The sequence below is a fragment of the Tachyglossus aculeatus genome, chromosome 24, assembly GCF_015852505.1.
Source record: "Tachyglossus aculeatus isolate mTacAcu1 chromosome 24, mTacAcu1.pri, whole genome shotgun sequence".
Classification (NCBI taxonomy): domain Eukaryota; kingdom Metazoa; phylum Chordata; class Mammalia; order Monotremata; family Tachyglossidae; genus Tachyglossus; species Tachyglossus aculeatus.
Genome location: NC_052089.1, coordinates 10,674,186 through 10,697,818, shown reverse-complemented (window position 1 = coordinate 10,697,818; position 23,633 = coordinate 10,674,186). Strand labels below are relative to the sequence as shown.

General features: G+C 47.7%; 1 protein-coding gene across 2 annotated transcripts; it reads left to right on the top strand.

Moving 5' to 3' along the window:
• Positions 1 to 7,317: 7,317 nt before the first annotated feature.
• Positions 7,318 to 22,559, top strand: NFKBIZ (NFKB inhibitor zeta). Of its 2 annotated transcripts, XM_038766305.1 has the most exons (12): positions 7,318 to 7,518; positions 14,083 to 14,222; positions 14,822 to 14,855; positions 14,973 to 15,076; positions 15,170 to 15,936; positions 16,335 to 16,440; positions 17,116 to 17,262; positions 17,380 to 17,443; positions 18,206 to 18,375; positions 19,605 to 19,715; positions 19,848 to 20,015; positions 21,199 to 22,559. In XM_038766305.1, exons 2-12 carry the CDS (start codon positions 14,094 to 14,096, stop codon positions 21,250 to 21,252), a joined length of 1,854 nt encoding a protein of 617 aa, XP_038622233.1. In that variant the 5' UTR covers positions 7,318 to 7,518; positions 14,083 to 14,093; the 3' UTR covers positions 21,253 to 22,559. The 2 variants fall into 2 exon arrangements, with proteins under 2 accessions (XP_038622233.1, XP_038622232.1); XM_038766304.1 differs by lacking the exons at positions 7,318 to 7,518; positions 21,199 to 22,559 and having other exon boundaries at positions 13,750 to 14,222; positions 19,848 to 20,166.
• Positions 22,560 to 23,633: the final 1,074 nt, after the last annotated feature.

Below are 23,633 nucleotides of genomic sequence, written 5' to 3'. Positions count from 1 at the left end.
TATTTTTCCGGTTTTAGGACTCGTTTTTGTGCACGTGCGCTCCTTATTTTCGATTCTTGCGTCTTTAAAAGCTCTCATTGTCTGAGAAGCAGCATGGTCTAGTGGAAAGAGCCCACTGTTGGGTAGGAACCGTCTCTATATGTTGCCAACTTGTACTTCCCAAGCGCTTAGTACAGTGCTCTGCACACAGTAAGCGCTCAATAAATTGATTGAAAGAGCACGGGCCTGGGAATCAGAGGACCTGGGTTCCAATTCTGGCTCCGGTGCTCAAGTCCCTTAACTTCTCTGAGCCTCAGTTCCCTCATCCGCAAAATGGGTATTCAATATCTGTTCTCCCTCCTACTTAGACCGTGGGCCCCATGTAGGACCTGATTATCTTGAATCTGCCCCAGCGCTTAGTACAGTGCCTGGCGCATAATAAGCTCTTAACAAATACCATTTAAAAAATGTATTTTTTCTGTTTTTAGGACTCGTTTTTCCTACCTAGATGGTGGACCCTGTAGGCTACAGGAATGGCGTGAACAGTTTATCCATCGGTGGTAAACTTGGTATTCATTCAGTCGTATTTATCGAGCGCTTACTGTGTGCATTGCTATGAGCAGAGCGCTGTACTAAGCGCTTGGGGGAGTATAACACACCAGAATTAGCAGGCGTGTTCCCTTTCCATAGGGAGCTCACAGTTTCTTGTATTCACCCCAGCGCCGAGCACAGCGTGCTTGGCACATAGTGAAGGCTTAAGAAATGTCGTAACTAATCAACTGGCCCCACTAACAATCCTATCCATTTAAGCAAATTGGAAATTTTGAGAGTGCTCAAAAGGACACCTCACTCTTCATTCCGTTGTATTTATTGGGCGCTTACTGTGTGCAGAGCACTGTACTAAATGCCTAGGAGAGTACAAAATGACAATAAACAGACATATTCCCTGCTCACAGTGGGCTGTGTAGCCCTCCTTGGTTCTCTATAAGCTGATCCTCATGGGGTCACTACTCTTCCCCCCCCCCCGCGATAAAACAGGTTGTACTAATTGATAAAATAATAATAATAATGGCATTTGTTAAGCATTTACTATGTGCAAAGCACTGTTCTAAGAAGTGGGGGGGATACAAGATGATCAGGTTGTTCCACGTGGGGCTCGCAGTCTTCATCCCCATTTTACGGAGGGTCAGAGAAGTTAAGTGACTTGCCCAAGGTCACGCAGCAGACATGTGGCGGAGCCTGGATTAGAACCCATGACCTCTGACTCCCAAGCCCGGGCTCTTTCCGCTGAGCCACGCTGCTTATCAGAGAGACTGTCTAGTTTGCCCATGACCTCATGTGGCTCAGACCTTCCCGGGGGTACGTATATTTACGACAGATTTTTGTCAGAGCGCATATCGACAACTATTGTGGTAAATACAGATATTCGTGTTTCCTGTGGGCAATCTCTCCGCTACTCAGAATTTGAAAGAATGAAAAATTTCCCTCTTAACGCGATCAAAGTGTTCTCGTACCGATAAACTCCCCTGCATTGAGAGTATCTGAGGCGGGACATCAGCATCCTCTTCCTGACTCCGATTCTAACCCCCGAACGGTCAGGCTCCGTGCCTCAGTCGCTTTGAGAGGAGAATGGGCGGTCGAATCTCTGGGTTTTCGGGTAAACCTTCATCTTAGTGCCAGTTTGGCCCCATTTGTCTTCAGGTTTCATCCCGAATCACCTCTGTCTCAGCACGGGTGACAACAAGTGACCTACATGTCAGAGGAAAGCTTCATATCCTGTTATGAACTAAGCAATCCCCCAAGAGTGCAAAACTGAAACGAGTATCTCCATCAGTGAGTAAACTGTCGAGTGAAAATAAATCTATCCTAACCTCTCAAGCACTGTGATTTCATTATAAACTCAAATCTTGGGCCATTTTGATTAACGGCAAGGCCTAGGGGAAAGAGCACGGGCCTGAGCGATCGAGGACCTGGGTTCTAATCCAGCCAAATGCTTCCCGGGTGACCTTTGGGAAGTATCCCAGCAGAAAAGAGGTGGGGCCGGGATTAGAACCCAGGTCCTTCTGACGCCCAGGCCCCTGTTCTACCCACTAGGCCGTGTATCACGATCTCTGTGATCGTCAGTGAGATTTAGCAAGTATTAATGATAATCACAATGCTTTCCTTGTGTCGAGCCCTGTCCGAAGCACCGGGGTAGATACAGATTAATCCAGTTGGCTACGATCCTTATCCCACACGGGGCTCACAGTCTTAATGGGAAGGAGAACGGACATTGGATCCCCATTTTACAGATTAGGAAAAAGGAAACTGAGGCACGATGTGCCTTTTAGCTGTTTCTTGTTCGCGATGTTGCCCTGTATTTGTTCACCGCTGAGGGTGGCTGCGTGTCTCTTTGGCCGAGCCACCCCTTAGATATTTTCTGGACTGCGAGCCCGCTGTTGGGTAGGGACCGTCTCTAGACGTTGCCAACTTGTACTGCCCAAGCGCTTAGTACAGTGCTCTGCACACAGTAAGCGCTCGGTAAATGCGATTGAATGAATGAATGAATTGTGAGCTACCTACAGGCAGAGACTTTGTGCCTTCCTCCTAACAAACCCAGAGTCTTGCGGAGTTGTTCGCTTACAGTCGACTCACCCGTTCCTCTCGATGATGATATTAGAATGTATGCGTCCACAGACACGGACAAAACCCGGGGGATTCCCTAATGCTGCCAACTCAGAAGCAAAATGAATAAAATCAGTCGACCGATTGCGTTTACCGAGTGGCTAACTGAGGGTGAAGCACAGTACTGAGTGCTTGGGCATCGCAACCGAAGCGAGACATTCATCCCGGCTCCTCCAGTTGTCAGCTGTGTGACTTTGGGCAAGTCACTTAACTTCTCTGTGCCTCAGTGACCTCATCTGTAAAATGGGGATGAAGACTGTGAGCCCCACGTGGGACAACCTGATTACCTTGTATCTACCCTAGCGCTTAGAACAGTGCTTGGCACATAGTAAGCGCTTAACAAATGCCAACATTATTATTAATGTTAATTTTTGTTTAATTATTATTAAAGTCCCCCCTTTTAGACTGTGAGCCCACTGTTGGGTAGGGACTGTCTCTATGTGTTGCCAATTTGTACTTCCCAAGCGCTTAGTACAGTGCTATGCACATAGTAAGCGCTCAATAAATACGATTGATTGATTGATTACTATTATTATTCCCTGCCCTCAAGGAGTATCTAACTGGGGAAAACAGACGGGCAGAAATTATTTACAAATAATGGAAGAGGAAGGGTGAGGAGAAAAGGGGAAGGATATTACACATCAGAGCAAAACATCAGAATAAACAAGTGAATATATACATACGGACGTGAGTGCCGAGGAGAGGACTATAGCAGGAAGGATATTACACATCGGAACGAAATAACTGAATAAATAATTGAATATGCATATGTACGTAAGTGCGGAGGAGAGGAATAAGATACAAAAATGGTAAGGGTGGCTTGTGGATTGGCACAAGGTGGGATGCTATGAATTAATTGGGGAAGGCTTCCTGGAGGAACAGCAATTTTCCAGTTTACCTATCTGGATTTGAGAGATTGATTTCGCGGGATAATTGATTCGGAATTCTTGTCACTGAAAATGTAGTCGTCACTTTGGGGGGGACAATTTTGCGTGTTTAGGAATGTTTCCAAAGAAACGAATACTGACTTTTAGCCACCAGTTGGCAATAGCGACACACAACCCACTTTATTGCTGCGTAGCCCAGGCAGAGTTTCACTCTTGGTGAAGGAAGGGTGCAGCTTGTGAGGTTTTTTTCTCACCTATGAAATCATCCCATAAAAACATAGACAGTGATGTGAAAGGTCTGTCTGTTTCAGACTGGGAAAAGCGTTTGCCGTTCCAAGTTAATCACAGATGCAGACACCAAATTACAGGCTGGAGACAGATTTCTCTCCTTGGAAGATCCCAAATTCCTTCTATTTCAGAAGTTTTCTTGGAACCGTAGGCTGCAAAATACATTTTCTGAGACGGTTGTATGGGACTCTTGTTTGTGAGGTACTGTTTGGAAAGAATGACTTCTCTTTAGATAACCAAATAAGATTGACTGTAAGCCCCAGGGACTGTGTCCAACCTGATAACTTTGTATCTACCCCAGGGCTTAGTATTTATTCATTCAATGGTATTTATTGAGCGCTTGCTGTGTGCAGAGCACTTGGAAAAGTACCATGCAACAATAAACAGTGACAATCCCTGACCACAATGAGCTTAGTAGAGTGGCTGGGACATAACACTTAACAAATACCATAAAAAAATGGACATAGTTCTTTTAATTATACTCTTCTGCTTAAGTTTATCAGAGGGCGTAATACTGAGACAAGATATGTTTTTTTTTTAGACAAACACTTCTTGTAGGGAAAGTTTGGATTTCTTTTGTGTAAGGGGATGCAGAGATCTGTTTAAAAAAATCTTTGGATCTTTTAAGACCGCTTTTCCCTATTGAATCTTGGCACATTTGGAAACTTAACTAGGAAAACCGGTAACAAAAATGACAATGCTGTTTGGATCCCTTACGGGTTTTTTTTTTAAATGTATTTGGGTTTGGTTTGATGGTTTACAGGCTTACAGCAGCTTTCTAAACATTAAACCATTTGGATGAGTTTTGCATTGCCTTTGGAAAGTGCCTCAGCAATTTATCAAGATTTTAAGGAATTCTTTTCTGGTGAGCAGGGAAGAAATCGACATAATTCTCATGTGAGAAATGAGGAAATAGTCTAGCATTTTTTTCCTCACTGTGTTTGAAAACCCCTGGGGAGTAAGGGAAATTACAAGCCTCCGAACAACAAAAGGCCAAATTTCCCTGAATTACAGTAGCTGACATTCTTAATAAACTGCAACGGGGTGAGAGTGATCCCCAAATGTGTTCAATTTGGTCATTTTTCTTGCGGGATTTTATTGTGAGGATGAGGAAAATTTGCTGGAGTGTTTGCTTTTAACCATTATTATGCTTAAAACAGACTCATTTACCCAGATTTCGGCTTGAACTCCGAAGTACCCCGAACCTATTGAGATATATACTGTGACAAATAATGAATGCATGCGTTTCACGGTCAGGGACCCAGTTTTCTGTCCTTTAGGTAACTCTCTGTTCACTGCTGAGTGCTTTGTAAATATTTTACTCGATGGTGCTGACATTCTTTCAGAATATTTCAGTTCGGAGGTAGACTTGAAAATTAAATGGGTAAAAGGTAGCAGGATTAAGGTAAAAAAAGGCCTTTGAAGAGTTTTCTCTGACCCCACTCCTGTGAAAAAGCACTTTTTCTCCTAAGATGGGGAAGTTGCGGGGCCTAGGGAAAAGAGCAGAGCCCTGGGAGTCAGAGGACCTGGGTTCTAATCCCGCCTCTGCCAGTTTCCTGCTGTGTGACCTCGGGCAAGTCACTTTGCTTCTCTGTGCCTCAGTTTCCTCAATGGCGAAATGGGGATTTCCTGTACCCCACCCCGCCCAACTTTAGACTGTGAGTCCCATGAGGGACAGGGACTGTATCCCACCCTGATTAACTTGTATCTACTCCAGTGCTTAGAACAGTGCTCGACACATAGTAAGGACTTGATAAATACCAAAACAAATAAAAAGTAAAGAGTACAAACATCACCCCACCTCCCGCCAAAATATTATTCCGCCCCTGGCAGCAGTCAGGCTCCCCTAAAAAAAAAATCACTCAATTCCAGGTGAGGTAGCTCACCATTGCACCCATCTGTCCCACGGAGCACCCCCAATTCATTCAATCGTATTTATTGATTGTGTGCAGAGCACTGTACTAAGCGCTTGAGAAGCAGCGCGGCTCGGTGGAAAGAGCCCGGGCTTTGGAGTCAGAGGTCAGGGGTTCAAATCCCGGCACCGCCACTTGTCAGCTGTGTGACTTTGGGCAAGTCACTTCAGTTCTCTGGGCCTCAGTTACCTCATCTGGAAAATGGGGATTAAGACTGTGAGCCCCCCGTGGGGCAACCTGATCATCTTGTAACCTCCCCAGCGCTTGGAACAGTGCTTTGCACATAGTAAGAGCTTAATAAATGCCATCATTATTATTATTATTACAGGTTGGCAACATATAGAGACGGTCCCTACCCAACAGAGGAGGAGGAGGGGAGGGGGAGAGGAGAGAAGGAGGGGGAGGGGGAGGAGGAGGAGGAGGAGCAGAGGGGGGAGGAGGGGGAAAGGAAGAGGAAGGGGAGGAAGAGGAAGAGAGGGAGGAGGAGGGAGAAGAGAAGAAGGAGAAAGGAGGAGAAGGGGGGAGGAGGAGGGGAAGAGAGGGAGGAGATAGAAGAGAGGGAGGAGGAGAGAGAGGAGGAGGAGGGGAGAAGGAGGAGGAGGGGGAGGAGGAGAAGAAGGAGGAGCAGAGCGGGAGGAGGGGGACAGGAAGAGAAGGAGAAGGGGAGGAGGAGAAGAAGGAGGAGCAGAGGGGGGAGGAGGGAGAGGAGGAGAAGAAGGAGGAGCAGAGGGGGAGGAGGAGAAGAAGGAGGAGGAGAAGAAGCTGGAGCAGAGGGGGAGGAGGGGAACAGTAAGAGAAGGAGAAGGAGGAGGAGGGAGGGGGGAGAAGAAGGAGGAGCAGAAGGGGGAGGAGGGGGAGAGGAAGAGAAGGAGGAGGAGGGGGAGGAGAAGGAGGAGCAGAGGGGGGAAAGGAGGAGGAAGGGGAGGAGGAGGAAGAGAGGGAGGAGGTAGAAGAGAGGGAGGAGGAGGAGGAGGTGTTGGAAGAGGAGAAGGGGAAAGAAGAGGAGGAGGGGAAGAGAGGGAGGAGGAGGAGGTAGAAGAGAAGGAGGAGCAGGAGGAGGGGAAGGAGGAAAAGGAGGAGGAGAAGGAGGAGGGGGGAAAGGAGAAGGAGGAGGGAGGAAAGGAGAAGGAGGAGGAGGAGGAGGTGGGAAAGGAGAAGGAGGCGATGGGATGGGATGGGTTGTGTTGTGTTGTGTTGTGTTGTGCTGCGGTAGGGTGGGGTGCGGTGTGTGTCGGGGTCTCGGCAGGAGGCGGGGCGGGGCGGGGCGGGGCGGGGCGGGGCGCCCCCTCCCGGCCATTGACGGGCGGCGGCGGATCCCCCCGCCCGTCCTCCCTCCCTCCGCCCTTCCCTCCCTCCCTCCGAGCGCCACCGGGGGCGGAGCGCCCGCACGGCCCCGCCCACTCCCCCCGCCCCGCCCAATCCCCGCCCGGGGTCCGGCCCCGCCCACCGCCCCGGCCAATCGGCGCCGGCCCTCCGGGGCCGGGCCCTATAAATAGGGCGCTCCGGGGGGCGCGCCCGACACTGGCCAGTTCGGCCGCGCCGCGGGAGGAGCTTCGTCCGTCCGTGGTCCGCCATGATCGTGGACAAGCCGTCCGAGGACGGTCCTGCCTGCGGGGGGCTTCTCCTCCTCAGCAGCCCCCTGGACCTCGCCTTCTTCTACGGGGCCTCCGACCCCAACGACGGCTCCCCGACCTCCGGGCCCTCCTCTCCGGACTCTTCCTCCTCCTCCTCTTCCTCCTCTTCCTCCTCCTCCTCCGCCTCCTCCTCCAGAGCGGAGCGTCCAGCAGGTAGCCCGGTTCCCGGGGGGCGGGGGGGGTGGGGGCTGTCACTCTCTGGTGCCGCTGGGTTCCTTCCCCAGCGCTTAGCTCAGGGCTCCGCACTCAGTAAGCGCTCACTAAATACGATTGAATGAATGAATGGTACTTTCTAAGCGCTCAGTCCAGTGCTCCGCACGTAGTAAGCGCTCAGTAAATGCGGATGAATGAATGAATGGTACTTTCTAAGCGCTCAGTCCGGTGCTCTGCACGCAGTAAGCACTCAGTAAATGCGAATGAATGAATGAATGGTACTTTCCAAGCGCTTAGGTCAGTGCTTTGCACGCAGTAAGCGCTCAATAAATGCGATTGAATGAATGAATGGTACTTTCTAAGCGCTCAGTCCAGTGCTCCGCACACAGTAAGCGCTCAATAAATGCGGATGAATGAATGAATGGTACTTTCTCAGCGCTTAGGTCAGTGCTCCGCACTCAGTAAGCGCTCAATAAATGCGAATGAATGAATGAATGGTACTTTCTAAGCGCTTAGTCCGGTGCTCCGCACGCAGTAAGCGCTCACTAAATACGATTGAATGAATGAATGGTACTTTCTAAGCGCTTAGGTCAGTGCTCCGCATGCAGTAAGAGCTCAATAAATGCGCATGAATGAATGAATAGTACTGTCTAAGCGCTTAGGTCAGTGCTCCGCACGCAGTAAGCGCTCAATAAATGCGAATGAATGAATGAATGAATTGAACCTTCTAAGCGCTCAGTCCGGTGCTCCGCACGCAGTAAGCGCTCAATAAATACGAGTGAATGAATGAATGGTACTTTCCAAGCGCTCAGTCCGGTGCTCCGCACGTAGTAAGCGTTCAGTAAATGCGAATGAATGAATGAATAGTACTTTCCAAGCGCTTAGTCCAGTGTTCTGAACGCAGTAAGCGCTCAATAAATGCGAATGAATGAATGGTACTTTCTAAGCGCTCACTCCGGTGCTCCGCACGCAGTAAGCGCTCACTAAATGCGATTGAATGAATGATTTGCGCCTTCTAAGCGCTTAGTCCGGTGCTCTGCAGTAAGCGCTCAATAAATGGGAATGAATGAATGAATGGTACTTTCCAAGCGCTCAGTCCAGTGCTCCGCACGTAGTAAGCGCTCAATAAATGCGGATGAATGAATGAATGGTACTTTCTAAGCGCTCAGTCCAGTGCTCCGCACACAGTAAGCGCTCAATAAATGCGAATGAATGAATGAATGAATGGTACTTTCTAAGCGCTCAGTCCAGTGCTCCGCACGCAGTAAGCGCTCAATAAATGCGAATGAATGAATGAATGGTACTTTCTAAGCGCTTAGGTCAGTGCTCCGCACTCAGTAAGCGCTCACTAAATGCGATTGAATGAATGATTTGCGCCTTCTAAGCGCTTAGTCCGGTGCTCCGCACGTAGTAAGCGCTCAATAAATGCGAATGAATGAATGAATGGTACTTTCTAAGCGCTCAGTCCGGTGCTCCGCACGCAGTAAGCGCTCAATAAATGCGATTGAATGAATGAATGAATGGTACTTTCTAAGCGCTCAGGTCAGTGCTCCGCACGCAGTAAGCGCTCAATAAATGCGAATGAATGAATGAATGGTACTTTCTAAGCGCTCAGTCCGGTGCTCCGCACTCAGTAAGCGCTCACTAAATGCGATTGAATGAATGATTTGCGCCTTCTAAGCGCTTAGTCCGGTGCTCTGCACGCAGTAAGTGCTCACTAAATACGATTGAATGAATGAATGAATGGTACTTTCTAAGCGCTCAGTCCAGTGCTCCGCACACAGTAAGCGCTCAATAAATGCGAATGAATGAATGAATTGAACCTTCTAAGCGCTTAGTCCGGTGCTCCGCACGCAGTAAGCGCGCAATAAATACGAGTGAATGAATGAATGGTACTTTCTAAGCGCTTAGGTCAGTGCTCCGCATGCAGTAAGTGCTCAATAAATGCGAATGAATGAATGAATGGTACTTTCTAAGCGCTTAGGTCAGTGCTCCGTACTCAGTAAGCGCTCAATAAATGCGGATGAATGAATGAATGGTACTTTCTCAGCGCTTAGGTCAGTGCTCCGCACTCAGTAAGCGCTCAATAAATGCGAATGAATGAATGAATGGTACTTTCTAAGCGTTTAGGTCAGTGCTCCGTACTCAGTAAGCGCTCAATAAATGCAAATGAATGAATGAATGGTACTTTCTAAGCGCTCAGTCCGGTGCTCCGCACGTAGTAAGCGCTCACTAAATGCGATTGAATGAATGAATTGCGCCTTCTAAGCGCTTAGTCCGGTGCCCTGCACACAGTAAGTGCTCAATAAATGCGAATGAATGAATGAATGGTACTTTCTAAGCGCTTAGTCCGGTTCTCCGCACGCAGTAAGCGCTCACTAAATACGATTGAATGAATGAATTGTACTTTCTAAGCGCTTAGACCGGTGCTCTGCACACAGTTAGCGCGCACTGAATACGATTGAATGAATGAATGAATGGTACTTTCCCAGCGCCTAATCCAGTGCTCTGCACACAGTAAGCGATCAGTAAACACGATTGAATGAATGAACAAATGAATTGTACTTTCCAAGCGCTTAGTCCAGTGCTCTGCGCACGGTAAGTGCTCACTAAATGCGATTGAATGAATGAATGAATTGTGCTTTCATGCATTCAATCGTATTTATTGAGTGCTTACTGTAAGCACTTAGTCCAGTACTCTGCACACAGTAAGCACTCAGTAAATACGATTGAATGAATGACTGGAGGGAGACCTGGAGGAGGAGGCTGTGGCGGGGAGGGTTACCCTAAACCCACCCGCGCTGCCCCTGCTGCCCCGCTGCCTCGGAACCCTGCTTCCCCTTTTCTCATTCTCATTATTATTATTATTATTATTGTTATTTATTATTACGATGATGGTTACTATTTATTATAATTAGAGTATTAGCGTTACCATCATTTTGTGGTTTTGGGCAAGCGCTTACTATGTGCCAGACACAGTACTAAGCGCTGGGGTGCCCGTCTTCTCGACTCTGAGCCCGCTGTTAGATGAGGATTGTCTCTGTTGCTGAATTGTACTTTCCAAGCGCTCATCATCATCAATCGTATTTATTGAGCGCTTACTATGTGCAGAGCACTGTACTAAGCGCTTGGGAAGTACAAATTGGCAACATATAGAGACAGTCCCTACCCAACAGTGGGCTCACAGTCTAAAAGCGCTCAGTACGGTGCTCCTCACACAGTAAGCGCTCAGTACTATATTGAATGAATGAATATCAGCTAATCAGGACTAATACTAATGAATGAATACCAGCTCATCAGGGACTGCGGTCCCTGCCCCACATGGAGCCCGGAAATCAAATGACTTTCTTTTTCTCCTGGTAATTAAGCGCTTACTAGGTGCCAGGCAGTATGCAAAGCGCTGGGGGTGGCTACCAGCTAATCAGGTTGGACACGGTCCCTGTCTCACATGGGACTCATAGTCTTCATCCCCATTTTACGGATGAGGAAACTGGGGTACAGGGAAATCAAGTGACTTTTTTTCATCCTGGTATTTGTTACATGCTTACTATGTGCCAGGCACCGTACTGAGCACTGGGGTGGGTGCAGACCCTGTCCCACACGGGGCTCACAGTCTTAATCCTCATTTTAGAGATGGGGAAACGGAGGCGCCAAGAAGTGAAATGACGTGCCCAGGGTCACGCAGCAGACAAGTGGTGGAGTCGGGATGAGAACTCAGCGGGGCTCAGTGGAAAGAGCCCGGGCTTTGGAGTCAGAGGTCAGGGGTTCAAATCCCGGCTCTGCCAATTGTCAGCTGTGTGACTTTGGGCAAGTCACTTCACTTCTCTGGGCCTCTGTAAAATGGGGGTTAAGACTGTGAGCCCCACGTGGGGCAACCTGATCACCTTGTAACCTCCCCAGCGCTTAGAACAGTGCTTCACACATAGTAAACGCTTAACAAATGCCATTATTATTATTATTATTCTCCGGGCCCCAGTTCCCTCATCTGTAAAATGGGGATGAAGACTGTGAGCCCCCCTGTGGGACAACCTGATCTCCTTGTAACCTCCCCAGCGCTTAGAACAGTGCTTTGCACATAGTAAGCGCTTAATAAATGCCATTATAAAAAAAAACCCAACAAAACTCAGGTCCTTCTGATGCCCGGGCTCTAGCCACTAGACCACACTGCTTCTCATTATTCATTTCAGTCAGTGGTATCGAGAGCTCACCGCGGGCAGACTCTAATACAACAGAGTTGGTGACGCTGTTATTGGTTAAGTGCTTGGGCAGACAGTCCCTCACTCTGAGCCTGAAGGATGAAAAATGGTTATTTTTAATTTCTTAAATCCCCACTTTACAGATGAGAAAACGGAGGTACGGAGAGGTTAAGCGAGCAGTCTAATCAGGCAATATTAGCTGAGCTGGGGTGAGAACCGGGGTCTCCTTACTCCCAGGCCTGTGCTCTTTCCACTAAGCCACACTGCCTTGTTGAAAAGCAACCTCCTCGCCCCCAAATCGTCCCCTGCCTGCTGGGCCCTAGCCAAGTCCCTGGGTGTGTGTGAGGAGAGGCGTCCTCTCCTTCCTCCCTTATCAATCAATCAATCAATCAATTGTATTTATTGAGCGCTTACTGTGTGCAGAGCCTCCCCCAGCCCCGTCTATTTCCTTGGGACAGATCGGGACGAGCTCCATCTTGGCCGGAGTCCAAAGCCTGTTGCAATCCCTCCAGGTTTTATTCCCTTCTTAAAACTCCCGGAGGAGGGATAAGGAAGGATGCAACCATTGATGAGTCAGATAATTGAGCGCTTACCGTGTGCAGAGCGCTGTATTAAGCACTGTTGTTCAGAAGGACCAAGTGACAAGAGCTTGGGAATATCTCCACCAACATCTCCGGGGTATTTGGGATTTCTGGGGGGTTCGACGGTCGCGTCTAGTGCGAGTCTCCGTACAGCTGGGCATGCCAATTCGAGCATCACTCGATCAATCAATGGTATCTATTGAGCGCTTCCTGTGTTCAGAGCACTGAAACCCTTGGGAGAGTGTGATTCCACAGAATAAGCCTTCGCAGTCCCAGCCCATAACGAGTTTACAGTCTAGAGGGCAAGGCGGGTGTTAAATGTAAATAAATAATTTATAATGGGTGATTTAAGAGACAAAATACATCCCTTTCTTTTGACTTTCATTCTCACGGGGCACAGGATGTTTTTTCTCTCTGGTTTCTTAGTGAAGAATTAGTTCTTGGTGGGGCCCTTTGGGGTTGATAGTATTCTTCATTCATTCATTCATTCAATCGTATTTATTGAGCGCTTACTGTGTGCAGAGCACTGTACTAAGCGCTTGGGAAGTACAAGTTGGCAACATATAGAGACGGTCCCTACTCAACAGGGGGCTCAAAACACGACGGCCAATTAAAATTTGGATTAGATGCTTTTTGTTCCATAACCGCCCCTCTTCCCACCCCGAGGTCACGTTTTGTAAACTGCGTGTCTGTGTCGTATAGAGTGCGCTCAGAAACATTGCTCCAAGTTTTTAATTCTTGAGGATTAAAGGAAAAGAAAGACAGTAGTTCCGTTTGACCCCACTGCCGTACGGCCAGCGTTACCGGTACTGGATGGTGATGGTGTTGGGAAATTTAAGGACCTGTTTTGTCACTGGTCTTAGATTTTAGTTCTGGCCTCCAGAAAACCGATGGTAATCAACCATAGGGGATTTCTGAAAGTGAAAACCGTCCCCGTCCTCTACCGAAGCCAATCACTCAGCGCCTATTTGCCCGGAAGGAACTCGGACTTTGGTTTAGATCCCGGTGGTATTTCCCTACAATTTTTTTGTTGTTGTTGTTGTTAAAATAAACACAAAATCTTATGTGTTGAAATTATGCTTCTCAAGCTTCCTGTCCTTCTTCAAGCTTAGTGTTTGTAGCTCTCACTTCCTGGCTCAAAGCTTGTTTGTTTTGGGGTAGACTATTTTCCAAGAGGGGATGACACAGTAGCGGTCAGTAGTGGAATGCTAGAGTCATTCTTTCCATTTTAAAACATTTTCAAGTTTTCCTTTAAGATAGTCTTAGATCTCTCACTGCCCCCCCCCCCCCCCTTTTTTTTTTTGCTCGGGAGACAAACAGAATCCAGTTTTGAAAACCATCAGACGGGAAAATTGTGCGTTTGTGTGTGCGTATGTGACTCTTAAGGTAGTAATGTCGTTTGTCAGCTATGTGCAAAACTTAATGAATAGGAGGAAGTGCTAGAGAGCAAATCCAAACTCTGGTCGGCTTTTGGCGATTGGGAGGATTAAAGGAAGTTCAGTGAAGTTCATCCTATGTTCTCCAGAATCGGGTGGAAATAACACACCGTTAATCTCTTTTTGTGAGCCTCGTATTGCTGTTTATTTGTAGAGCTCAGGGTTCTTTCCTGGTAAATCTCATTAATTACCCCAACAGCTTAGCGAGCCATGGGAATGGCAGCAAAGACTAGCCCTGCTTTATCCGTGAGCTCGCAATATGAGGCTAGTCTCCTCGGTGTGAGGAGTAGGACGGATTATACTAATCTCTATTTTTTTAAAATTGTTTTTCTTCCCATCCCCTATAAATAGCTGAAAACCCTATGGGGAGTGGAAGACAGCAGAGAGGACCCTTCCAAGGAGTTCGTGTGAAAAACTCAGTGAAAGAGCTCCTCTTGCACATTAGAAATAATAAACAGATGTCCTCTGGCCGAACCGTGGATGATTTCAAGGTAATTTGATTTTGGTGCCGTAGGCTTAACTGGGAAAGGGCGGGTGGGTGAATTGTACATCTGATTTGGCAGAAAGCGTAGCACGATTTAAATTGGGGGGAGGGCGTGGAAGCCCTCGTTTTGTTTAGTGTGAGTCTAAAGAAGTGGTTGAGTAGGCTGGCAGTGATGTGATATAGAAAAAGAAAGTCAATAATGGTGTGATTGTCATTAATAATAGTGTGTATTAAACTCTTACTCCATGCTAAGCCCTGGGTTGGACTTAAGGTCATTATATCAGGCACGGTCGAAGAGGGAGGGAGAACAGGTATTTTATCCTCATTTTACAACTGAGGAAGCTGAAGTATAGAGAAGGTAAGTGAACAGCAGGCCAGTGGCAGACCAGGGATTAGAGCCCAGGTCTCCTGATTCCCAGTCCTGTGCTCTTTCCACTAGGCCATACTGCTTCTCTTGTCAGTAAGATGGTAAGGATTTGCAGTGGGCGGGTGGGCAGTTGGGGGACAGCGGGAAGCCTGGGTATTCATCCGGTTGAGGTGCAGGAATGCACTTTCAGGAAAAATCCTGTCTGAAACACAAATGTCGTTTGTCCTTTTCCTTCCTAGGGTCAAGGCACAGTGAACTTTGAGCAGTTTGCAGGTACGAGATCTTCTTATGCGTGTATTCGATAAGGGCCTCGGTGTAAGAGCGGTCATTTTTTATAACGACCGGTAAAGTTTTTTCGAAACTCACTCTAAGTTCCTTTCGATGGTGCAGAGCTGAAGAACATATTAGCCCACGGCGGGAAAAGGAAAGCACCCGAGTCCGCCTCTGATGGACCAGTTTGCAAAAGACCAGCTCCTTGGCTCACGCAGTTTTTGGTAAATAGCTTCACTTTCCCGTTTGGCCAACTAACCCCTATCATCGTTCCGTTTCTTAAGGAAGTACGTTTCGTCTCGTCTCTCTTTCCCCAGACGCCGCCCCAAACCCCAACTCCTGCGGAGAGCATGGAAGATGGCCACAACAACGAACCCAAGCCCGAGGCCGGCGCCGACCTGCTTCAGAACATTATAAACATCAAGAACGAATCCAGCCCCGTTTCCCTGCAGACCGTGCAAGTCAACTGGAGCAGCCCCGTGATTCACAGCCAGAATTCACCGGGAGGGCACCCTCATGACTTCCAAGGCGGGCCGGTCTTCTCGCCGTCTCCGAAGTACCAACCTTTCCAAGCGGGCAGCCCCTCCCACGTCACGGAGCCGTCTCAGCTGTATCCGTTTGCTTCCCCACAGAGGCAGGATATGCAGCAGCCGCAGCATTATACTCCCGGCTCAGCCCTGGAGTGCAGTCCGTATTCCGTCAGTTCTCAGTCCCCCAGCTACGAACCCAACCAGTTTGACGGTCAGGACCTGCAGTATTTTTGGTCCCAGAGCTTCCCCTCTTTCCTGAACGGGCCCGGGGAGTCCGAGAGCCCGACCGTCCCCGGCCAAGGGCCGGCCGGCGCCCTGCATCCGCGCGAGACGGCCGGCCAGGACTTCAGCCTGATGTCGAACGACGGCTGTGAATCCCTGGGCCTGTCGACGGCGTTAAATGTCTCCCTGCCACCCCAGGGCGTCCCTGGAAATACAATGACCACGACCCAGCTAGGCAAGTCGTTCTTCCAGTGGCAGGTGGAGCAGGAAGAAAACAAGCTGGCCAACATCTCCCAAGAGCACTTTGTTGCCAAAGATTCAGACGGTGACACGTGAGTGGAACTTAACTTCTGCACGTTTTGTGACGATCACCGGTCGGGGGGGATCCAGAGCTCCTTTTCGGTCGACTGGGGGGTGGTGGAGCAATCGGGCGCTTTTATTGTGTGCGTACTGTGCGCCTAGCACTGGACTAAGCGCTTGGGAGAGCACAGTCTGACGATTGATAGACACATCCCCTGCCCACAACAAACTCACAGTCTAGACACGCTCACAGTCTGACACGCAGAATTGGGGATGGGGTAGTTCCAGATCGACATCCAGGTGACTAAAATTAGGCTGCATTGTACTTACGCAGAGGCCAGCATAGGGTCCCCCTCTGTGTCTCCATAAGAAAAGATGTCTCAAATGTCTTGTGATTTTTTTTTTTCTTCTTTTTCTTTTCTCCCACTAGATTCCTTCACATTGCTGTCGCCCAGGGACGAAGAGCCCTCTCCTACGTCCTGGCGAGGAAGATGCGGGCTGTTCATATGCTGGATATCAAAGAGCACAACGGTCAGGTGAGGCATTTGATGGCCGTCTGGGCTTTCAGTGGCAAAACTAGTTCACAGTTATTCTTCAGGTGACGTCTCCTCCGAGAGGCCTTCCCCGATTCCCGCATCATCCGTGCACTTAGATCTGTGACCTTTGGGCATCTATTTGCCCCACCCCTCCAGCCCCACAGTAGTTGTGTACATATCTTTAAATTATATTACGAATTGTTTATTAATGTCTTGTCTCCCCCTCTAGACTGAAAGCTTGTTATGGGCAGGGAATGTGTCTGTTTACCGTTATACTCTCCCAAGCGCGTAGTACAGTGCTCTGCACCTGGTGAGCATTCAGTAAATACCATTGATTGATAGTTTAAAAGTTGGCGGTGTCTAGTTCAGCTAAGAGCTCAAGTCTCAGATTACCCATCGATATTAATTTAGAGGTGTTTACTGTTTGCCAGCATTCATCTTGACTAATCCAAAGCAGTGGTTTTTTCACCAGGGAATAATCTTATGCTAGTCAGGTTCTACCACCTAAATTTATCCTAGCTTCCTTGTTTTTTTTAAATAAGGACTGCTTATTAGAGTTTGTTTTCTTTGAGTGAGCCTTTTTTTTCATAAATGGTATTTCCTGTTATCTTGGTAGGTGGTAAGCAAATGCTTTTCTTTCTTTTCTTTCCCTCACCCCGCCTCCTTCACCTGCAGAGTGCTTTTCAAGTAGCGGTGGCTGCCAATCAGCACCTCATCGTGCAAGACCTCGTGAACCTCGGGGCCCAGGTGAATACCATGGATTGTTGGGGAAGGACACCCCTGCACGTCTGCGCGGAAAAGGGCCACTCGCAAGTCCTGCAGGTAAAGTGAAAACAGGTCATCCCTTGGAGTCTTCTCTCGGGTGCAGCCCCCTCTCATTCCGCATTTCTGGACCGTCGTTCTGTGCCCCTGAGACGTATCTCCCTTCTGTCCGTGCAGGCGATCCAGAAGGGCGCCATCAGGAGTAACCAATTTGTGGACCTCGAAGCCACCAACTACGACGGTGAGGACTGTGGAATTTGATCTGGGAGCGATGGATGTGGTCATTGGCGCTTAGCGGGGCCTGCTCTTGAATAGTGACCCAGAAGGGAAGAAGAGGGTTGAAGCTAGAATTTTTTTTTTGTGTGTGTGTGTGTGTGAGGTGACACCTACGCGGTAATCGCAGATGGAGTGCTTTCCTGCTCCAAATGAAGCCTCTGTTGGTTTCTGGAGAGGTTGATGGGGAATTATGTAGGAGGTGGTCAGGGAAAACAACCTTGGTTAAAAAGGATTCTATTTAATAATGAAAAGAACTTACCAGGGTGTGTTCATTTCTACAAAAGCCCCGCTCAGTCACCTTTAAGTAAGAGCTCCCGGGAGAATACACTTTTAAATGATCTTCTAAATTACTCCACTTCTCCCCAGGGACTATGTCTAATTCCCACCTGTGTATTCTTTCTCAGCGCTTAGTACAGCTAGCTGTCTGCACACAGTAGGCGCAGAATGAATATGATGACTACTACCTTACTCATTATTTGTATTTTAAAATGCCCATAGTACCATATCTCCTTATCTTCTTTTTTCACTCTTCACAGTCTGACCCAAAAGACCTCAGTTTTCCTTTGCATTAATTTTAGTAGTGGAGTTAATGAAGTGGTTTGCGGTCCAGCTCTTCCAAAGATGAGCCTGGCCATGGAAAATGATGAAGATGAAAGCACAGTGGAAGTCTTCTGGCCAACGTTTTGCTTCTGGCTCACGGTTCTGTCTCTCTCTCTCTGTCTTTTAGGCTTGACGGCTCTCCACTGCGCTGTGGTGGCCCACAACGCCGTGGTCCATGAGCTACAGACCAATCAACAACCTCATTCGCCCGAGGTGCAGGAGCTGCTGCTGAAGAACAAAAGCCTAGTTGACACAATCAAGTGTCTGATTCAGATGGGAGCCACCGTGGAAGCTCGGGTGAGTCCTCGGGTCGAGCTGAAATCGGGCTCTGTGGTTAAGCAGGAGAAAGGGAAACTGCCCTAAACTCCGCAGTGTTTCTGAGCTCTCCGAAGGAGCACTTGGGAATATCATCACAGACGGGTCCTGTACTTGGTAAAACAGGGAGGTCCTTTCCGCCGAACTCCTGCCCTGAGGGTCAGAGTCCAAATGCCTGCATTAGACTTGCATTAGGTCGCAGTCTGCCACTCATATTTGAGTGCTTACTATGTGCAGAGCTGTACTAAGCGCTTGGGAGAGTACAGCATAACACTATAACATTGTAGTAGACACATTCCCTTCCCACAATGAGCTTACAGTCTAGAGGAGAGAAGCAGCGTGGCCTTGTGGATAGAGCATGGGCCTGGGAATCAGAAGGACCTGGGTTCTAATTCTGGCTCCTCCACTTGTCCGCTTGTGACCTTGGTCACTCCACTTCCCTGTTCCTCAGTTATGTCATCTGTAAAACGAGGATTAAGTACTGTGCATCCTGTGGGGGGCTGATTTTGCTAGTAGTCACCCTGGGGCTTAGTACAGGGCCCGGCGCAGAGTAAGCACGTAACCAATGCTAATCATTATTATTATTAGACTATTCTTTGTTTACAGTTTTGAAATGGGAGTTTCTCTTAAATTTGTCATTGGGTCTCTGGACGTGCAGAGCCAAGGAGGGACAGTTGAGCGGGTGACAGTCTTGTCGGTCACCCCCACCGCTCATGGGTAAAATCAGTGCTAGCATCTTGAGCTTCAAACCAGTACAGTTGTGGAGCTGACTGTTGCACAAGGGTGATGCTTTTCCCCGCCGTTGGGATTCTTTCTTTAGCTGTGGGAAGGCACCGTTTAAACAGCTGTGAACCCCACGGGGGACGTAATAATTGTGGTATTTGTTAAGCACTTACTACGTGCCAGGCACTATACTAAGCGCTTAGAACAGTGCTTTGCACATAGTAAGCGCTTAATAAATGCCATCAAAAAAAAAAAAGCGCTGGGGTGGTTACAAGCAAATGAGGTTGAACACAGTCCCTGTCCCATGTGGGGCTCACAGAGGAGGTAACTGAGGCCCAGAGAAGTCAAGTGACTTGCCCCAGGTCACCGTGTCTGGCCTTGTCTCTTAGTACACGCCTGGCACATAGTGAGTGCTTAATAGATACCGTAAGACAGACAAAGAAAGACAGGTCTTGAGGGCACTCTGTTCCATCCTTCTCTCCGACCAGGACCGCAAAAGCGGCCGCACAGCTTTGCACTTGGCAGCCGAAGAGGCCAACCTGGAACTCATTCGTCTGTTCGTGGAGCTGCCCAGCTGCCTGTCGTTTGTAAATGCCAAGGTAATTTCTGCGTTTCCCCTTCCAGGGGCCGGGAACCAGAGTGCCCTGCCCCCCTGGGTCGGGGCCGCGAGCACCGTGGCCCATTTCCCGGGACTGACGAGTGGTTTCTCGCCCCCTCTCCCCTTCCACCAGGCTTATAATGGTAACACTGCCCTCCACGTGGCGGCCAGCCTGCAGTACCGGCTGACTCAGCTGGATGCCGTTCGCCTGCTGATGAGGAAAGGGGCCGACCCGAGCACCAGAAACTTAGAAAACGAGCAGCCGGTGCACTTGGTCCCGGACGGCCCGGTGGGAGAACAGGTAAGCTGGAAACTCGGCGCGAGATTTAGGAGACGGGCGGCTCTAGGAAACAGACTAGGCGGGCGATGTGGTCTAGTGGGGAGAACGTAGAACATCTGCTAACGGTTTCTACTGAAGTGTGGCTCGGTGGAAAGAGCAGGGGCTTCGGAAGCAGGGGGTCATGGGTTCGAATCCCGACCCTGCCAATTGTCAGCTGTGTGACTGTGGGCCAGTCACTTCTCTGTGCCTCAGTTCCCTCGTCTGTAAAACGGGGATTGAGACTGTGAGCCCACCGTGGGACAACCTGATCCCTTTGTAACCTCCCCAGTGCTTATAATTAAGCGCTTTGCACATAGTAAGCGCTTAATAAATGCCATCATTATTATTATTATTGAGCGCTTACCGTTTGCGGAGCACTGTGCTAAGCATTTGGGAGGATGCAGCAGAGTGGGGAGGTCCTAGCCCTGGGCTGTGGCGACAAGGTTAGTTGGGTCAGATTGATAGCGAGACTTGGTGGCCTGGGAGAGGAGAGAGAAGCCATTCTCTAGCTTTTGGGGCGCAAAGCAGTGACCTTAAGACGGGACAAACTGGCAATTCCTTGCTCCCTCCCCACATTTTGCTACCTGCACAGATCCCTTTAAAACAAGAGCATGAATTTCTGTGGTAGCCGATTACCAAAACAAGAGACTTTGGGTGGGGCGAATGAGCAAATAGTTCTTAGATTGTATTAGTGTAGTATTACATCCGTGCCATTGGCTTCCTTTAGACAGGGGGACGGGGGCCATTCAAACAACTTAGTTTCATTTTCCTACATTTCTGAAGTGACGTCGTGTAAATGCCACCCGAGCGTTGACTAGCCATTTGAGCAGTTCTTGTGAAGTTTAGAAAATAAAGGAATATAATCCTCCTTGGGGAATTTTAATAGGTCCTATTTCCTTGCGTGCCCTTGGTGTTTGTAAAACAGAACTCTTAAAATAGCACCCCTGACTTCACAGAATCCATAAAATCTTTCAAGCGACTATAGTAAAGCTGCTTTTCCTCCTTATTCCCCCATTTTCTCCTGCCCGCAAGAGTGCTGTGTGATTGAAGGAGATTGGGATGCGTGTGTTTAAATTTTCTTTTGTGGTTGTTTTTTTTTGGAAGTTTAAACAGCTTTGTGCAGAGTGAAACTTTGTTTTGTCTTTTTTTTCCCTCTCTTCTTCAGATCAGGCGTATCCTGAAGGGGAAGTCCGTTCAGCAAAGAGCACCGCCGTATTAACTCCATGTAATTTGGAGGTTGAAGCCAACACTCACTGTCAGTTAGGCAGTCCTGATGTATCTGTAAATAGACCATTTGCCCCGTTAGGGTAAATGTAAGTTGTTTCTATGAAACAAAAGTATTTAGTTCACTATTATATAGTGGGTTATATTTTTTAAAAAAAATTGCATTCCTTTTAGCAGATTGGAATATTTCCTTCCCAGGTAGCTGAGGTCTTTGTCTAGACACCTGGACCCGTTAATAGTAAAATGGACTTCCTTCGGGAGACTTTTTTTTTGGGTAGGAGTAATTGTACAGAAGACTTTGAAATTTCAGGCTGTGAGCCAGAGATCGTTTTGTCATTACCAATGAAAAGTCAGATAATTGATCCACGTTTGCTGAGAATTTGGATCTACAAGAGCCAGATTGTCAAACCTTTCTCGCGTGTCTTCCGTCTGATTCATTCCAGCTGGTAATCGTTGGACTTTATCAGGGTAAAGACGAGGTCCACGGTCAAAATTTGAGCTCTGCCAAGTGTACATAACATAAAAATCATACGTGCATGAAATTAGTGGCTAATGTCAAAGCACAGAATGTAAAGGAACAGTGGGTATTGCTGGTTATCCGGTGGAGTTACTGTTTAACTGCTTGAAGACGTTTCCACGGAGGAGCTAAATGCAGCAGAGGTGCAAATTTAATGGGAGAGCCAGCCAATTCAGAATGTAAATATGGTTTCCCACACAATGAGTGTGAGAAACACTAGGGGCTAGTTTTAGAGGATGACACTCCACTGCTCCCTTTCTTCAAAAACTTGCCATTTGTAAAGTGTTTTGTGTGCCTCTCGGTCTTTTATAAGTAGAGCAAAAAGCCAATGATAAGTTTCATTTTTTCCCCCCAATATTTTGCTCAAGTGCATACTAATGCTGGGAATAATGTGTTTGTATCACAGAGGAAATAACCAATTGTAATTTTAATTTTTGTAATTATCGTGTTGATAGTCTTGTTTTTCTGCCTTCTCTCTGGGGCCTTCATTTAATCTGTACAGCTTTAATTGTACACTAATAATTTCTAATGGATCCGGTCTTTTTCATTGCTTTATAATGGGAAGCATCACACATGACTCTTACCAGTCAGCTATGTAACCAAGTATAATAATCCTTTTTAAAAGATGCTCTTTGGTTTGATCACATTGTTTGACAAAGTATGTCTTGTGGACAAAAGTTAATTGCTATGTTAGGTATCACTAAACGTCTTTGTGATGCATAAAGTGAAAAAGCACATTATCGGTAACATTTATGTAGTTTAAAATAAACTTGGTAATTCAATAAGGCTGTGCTGTGGAGGTCTGGGTGATTTTTTTTTCCTTACCCTCAGTCACCTGAGCTGGGGCTGGAACGATGCATTTTCTTTAGTAATTAGAACCAGGATGTACTTGGAGATAACGGAAGTCATTAAATCATTTTCTTAGCAAAAACAATAAACAACCTGTAGGTGAGTTGGACAGGTTAATTCAAGCTCTAAATTATAGCGTGATTTCACTGGGTCTCAGATCTGGTACTTTTTTTTCTTTTTTCTTCCCGAGTCGCTCGTTCCCATGGGAGAGGTGTGTCGATGATGTCTGCGTGGTGAGTGTCCGGGGAGAAGGAACTAGTGACTTTTAACCAGCCTCGGGGGAAGGTTTGATGAGGAGAAACGGGGAAGGGAATGAAAAGGTTCTTATTTCCGTCTCCTCCCTTTTTTTGGGTACCCATTGGCCTGTGGTATTGTTCTGGGTGCTATATTACCCCCGCTCAATTCCAAATTATTGCTGTGGATTTGTGGCTTTTCGGTTTCATCGTTAGACTTCATTCAGTTGTACTTATTGAGTGCTTACTGTGTGCAGAGCACTGCACTAAACGCTTGTGGGTAATACTAGATAACCGTATGTATCGAACACCCACTATGGGTGAGACACCGCGCCAAGTCCCCTCAAACTCCCTCTCGGCGCTTCCCTGCCTGCTTCAAACTTTTATCCTCCCTTGGAACATTATTCCTATTCCGGCCTACCCTTTTATTGCGGCATCTATTCTTTTAGACTGTGAGCCCGCTGTTGGGTAGGGACCGTCTCTATGTGTTGTCAACTTGGACTTCCCAAGCGCTTAGTCCAGTGCTCTGCACACGGTAAGCGCTCAATAAATACGATTGAATGAATGACAGAGACTGGGTCTGTCCTAATTATCTTGTATCTATCCCAGCACTTGGTTCAGTATTTGGCACATAGCAAGTGTATTATTATTATTATTATTATCATGACAATTTTTTTTATCATAAAGCCTATTTTAGCATTTTATCTCCTAGGCAGGAAGAAAGTTTTTCCGTGTGTCCAACTGAAATCTCTCCTGCTTGTTCAGTCTTCAGTGGAC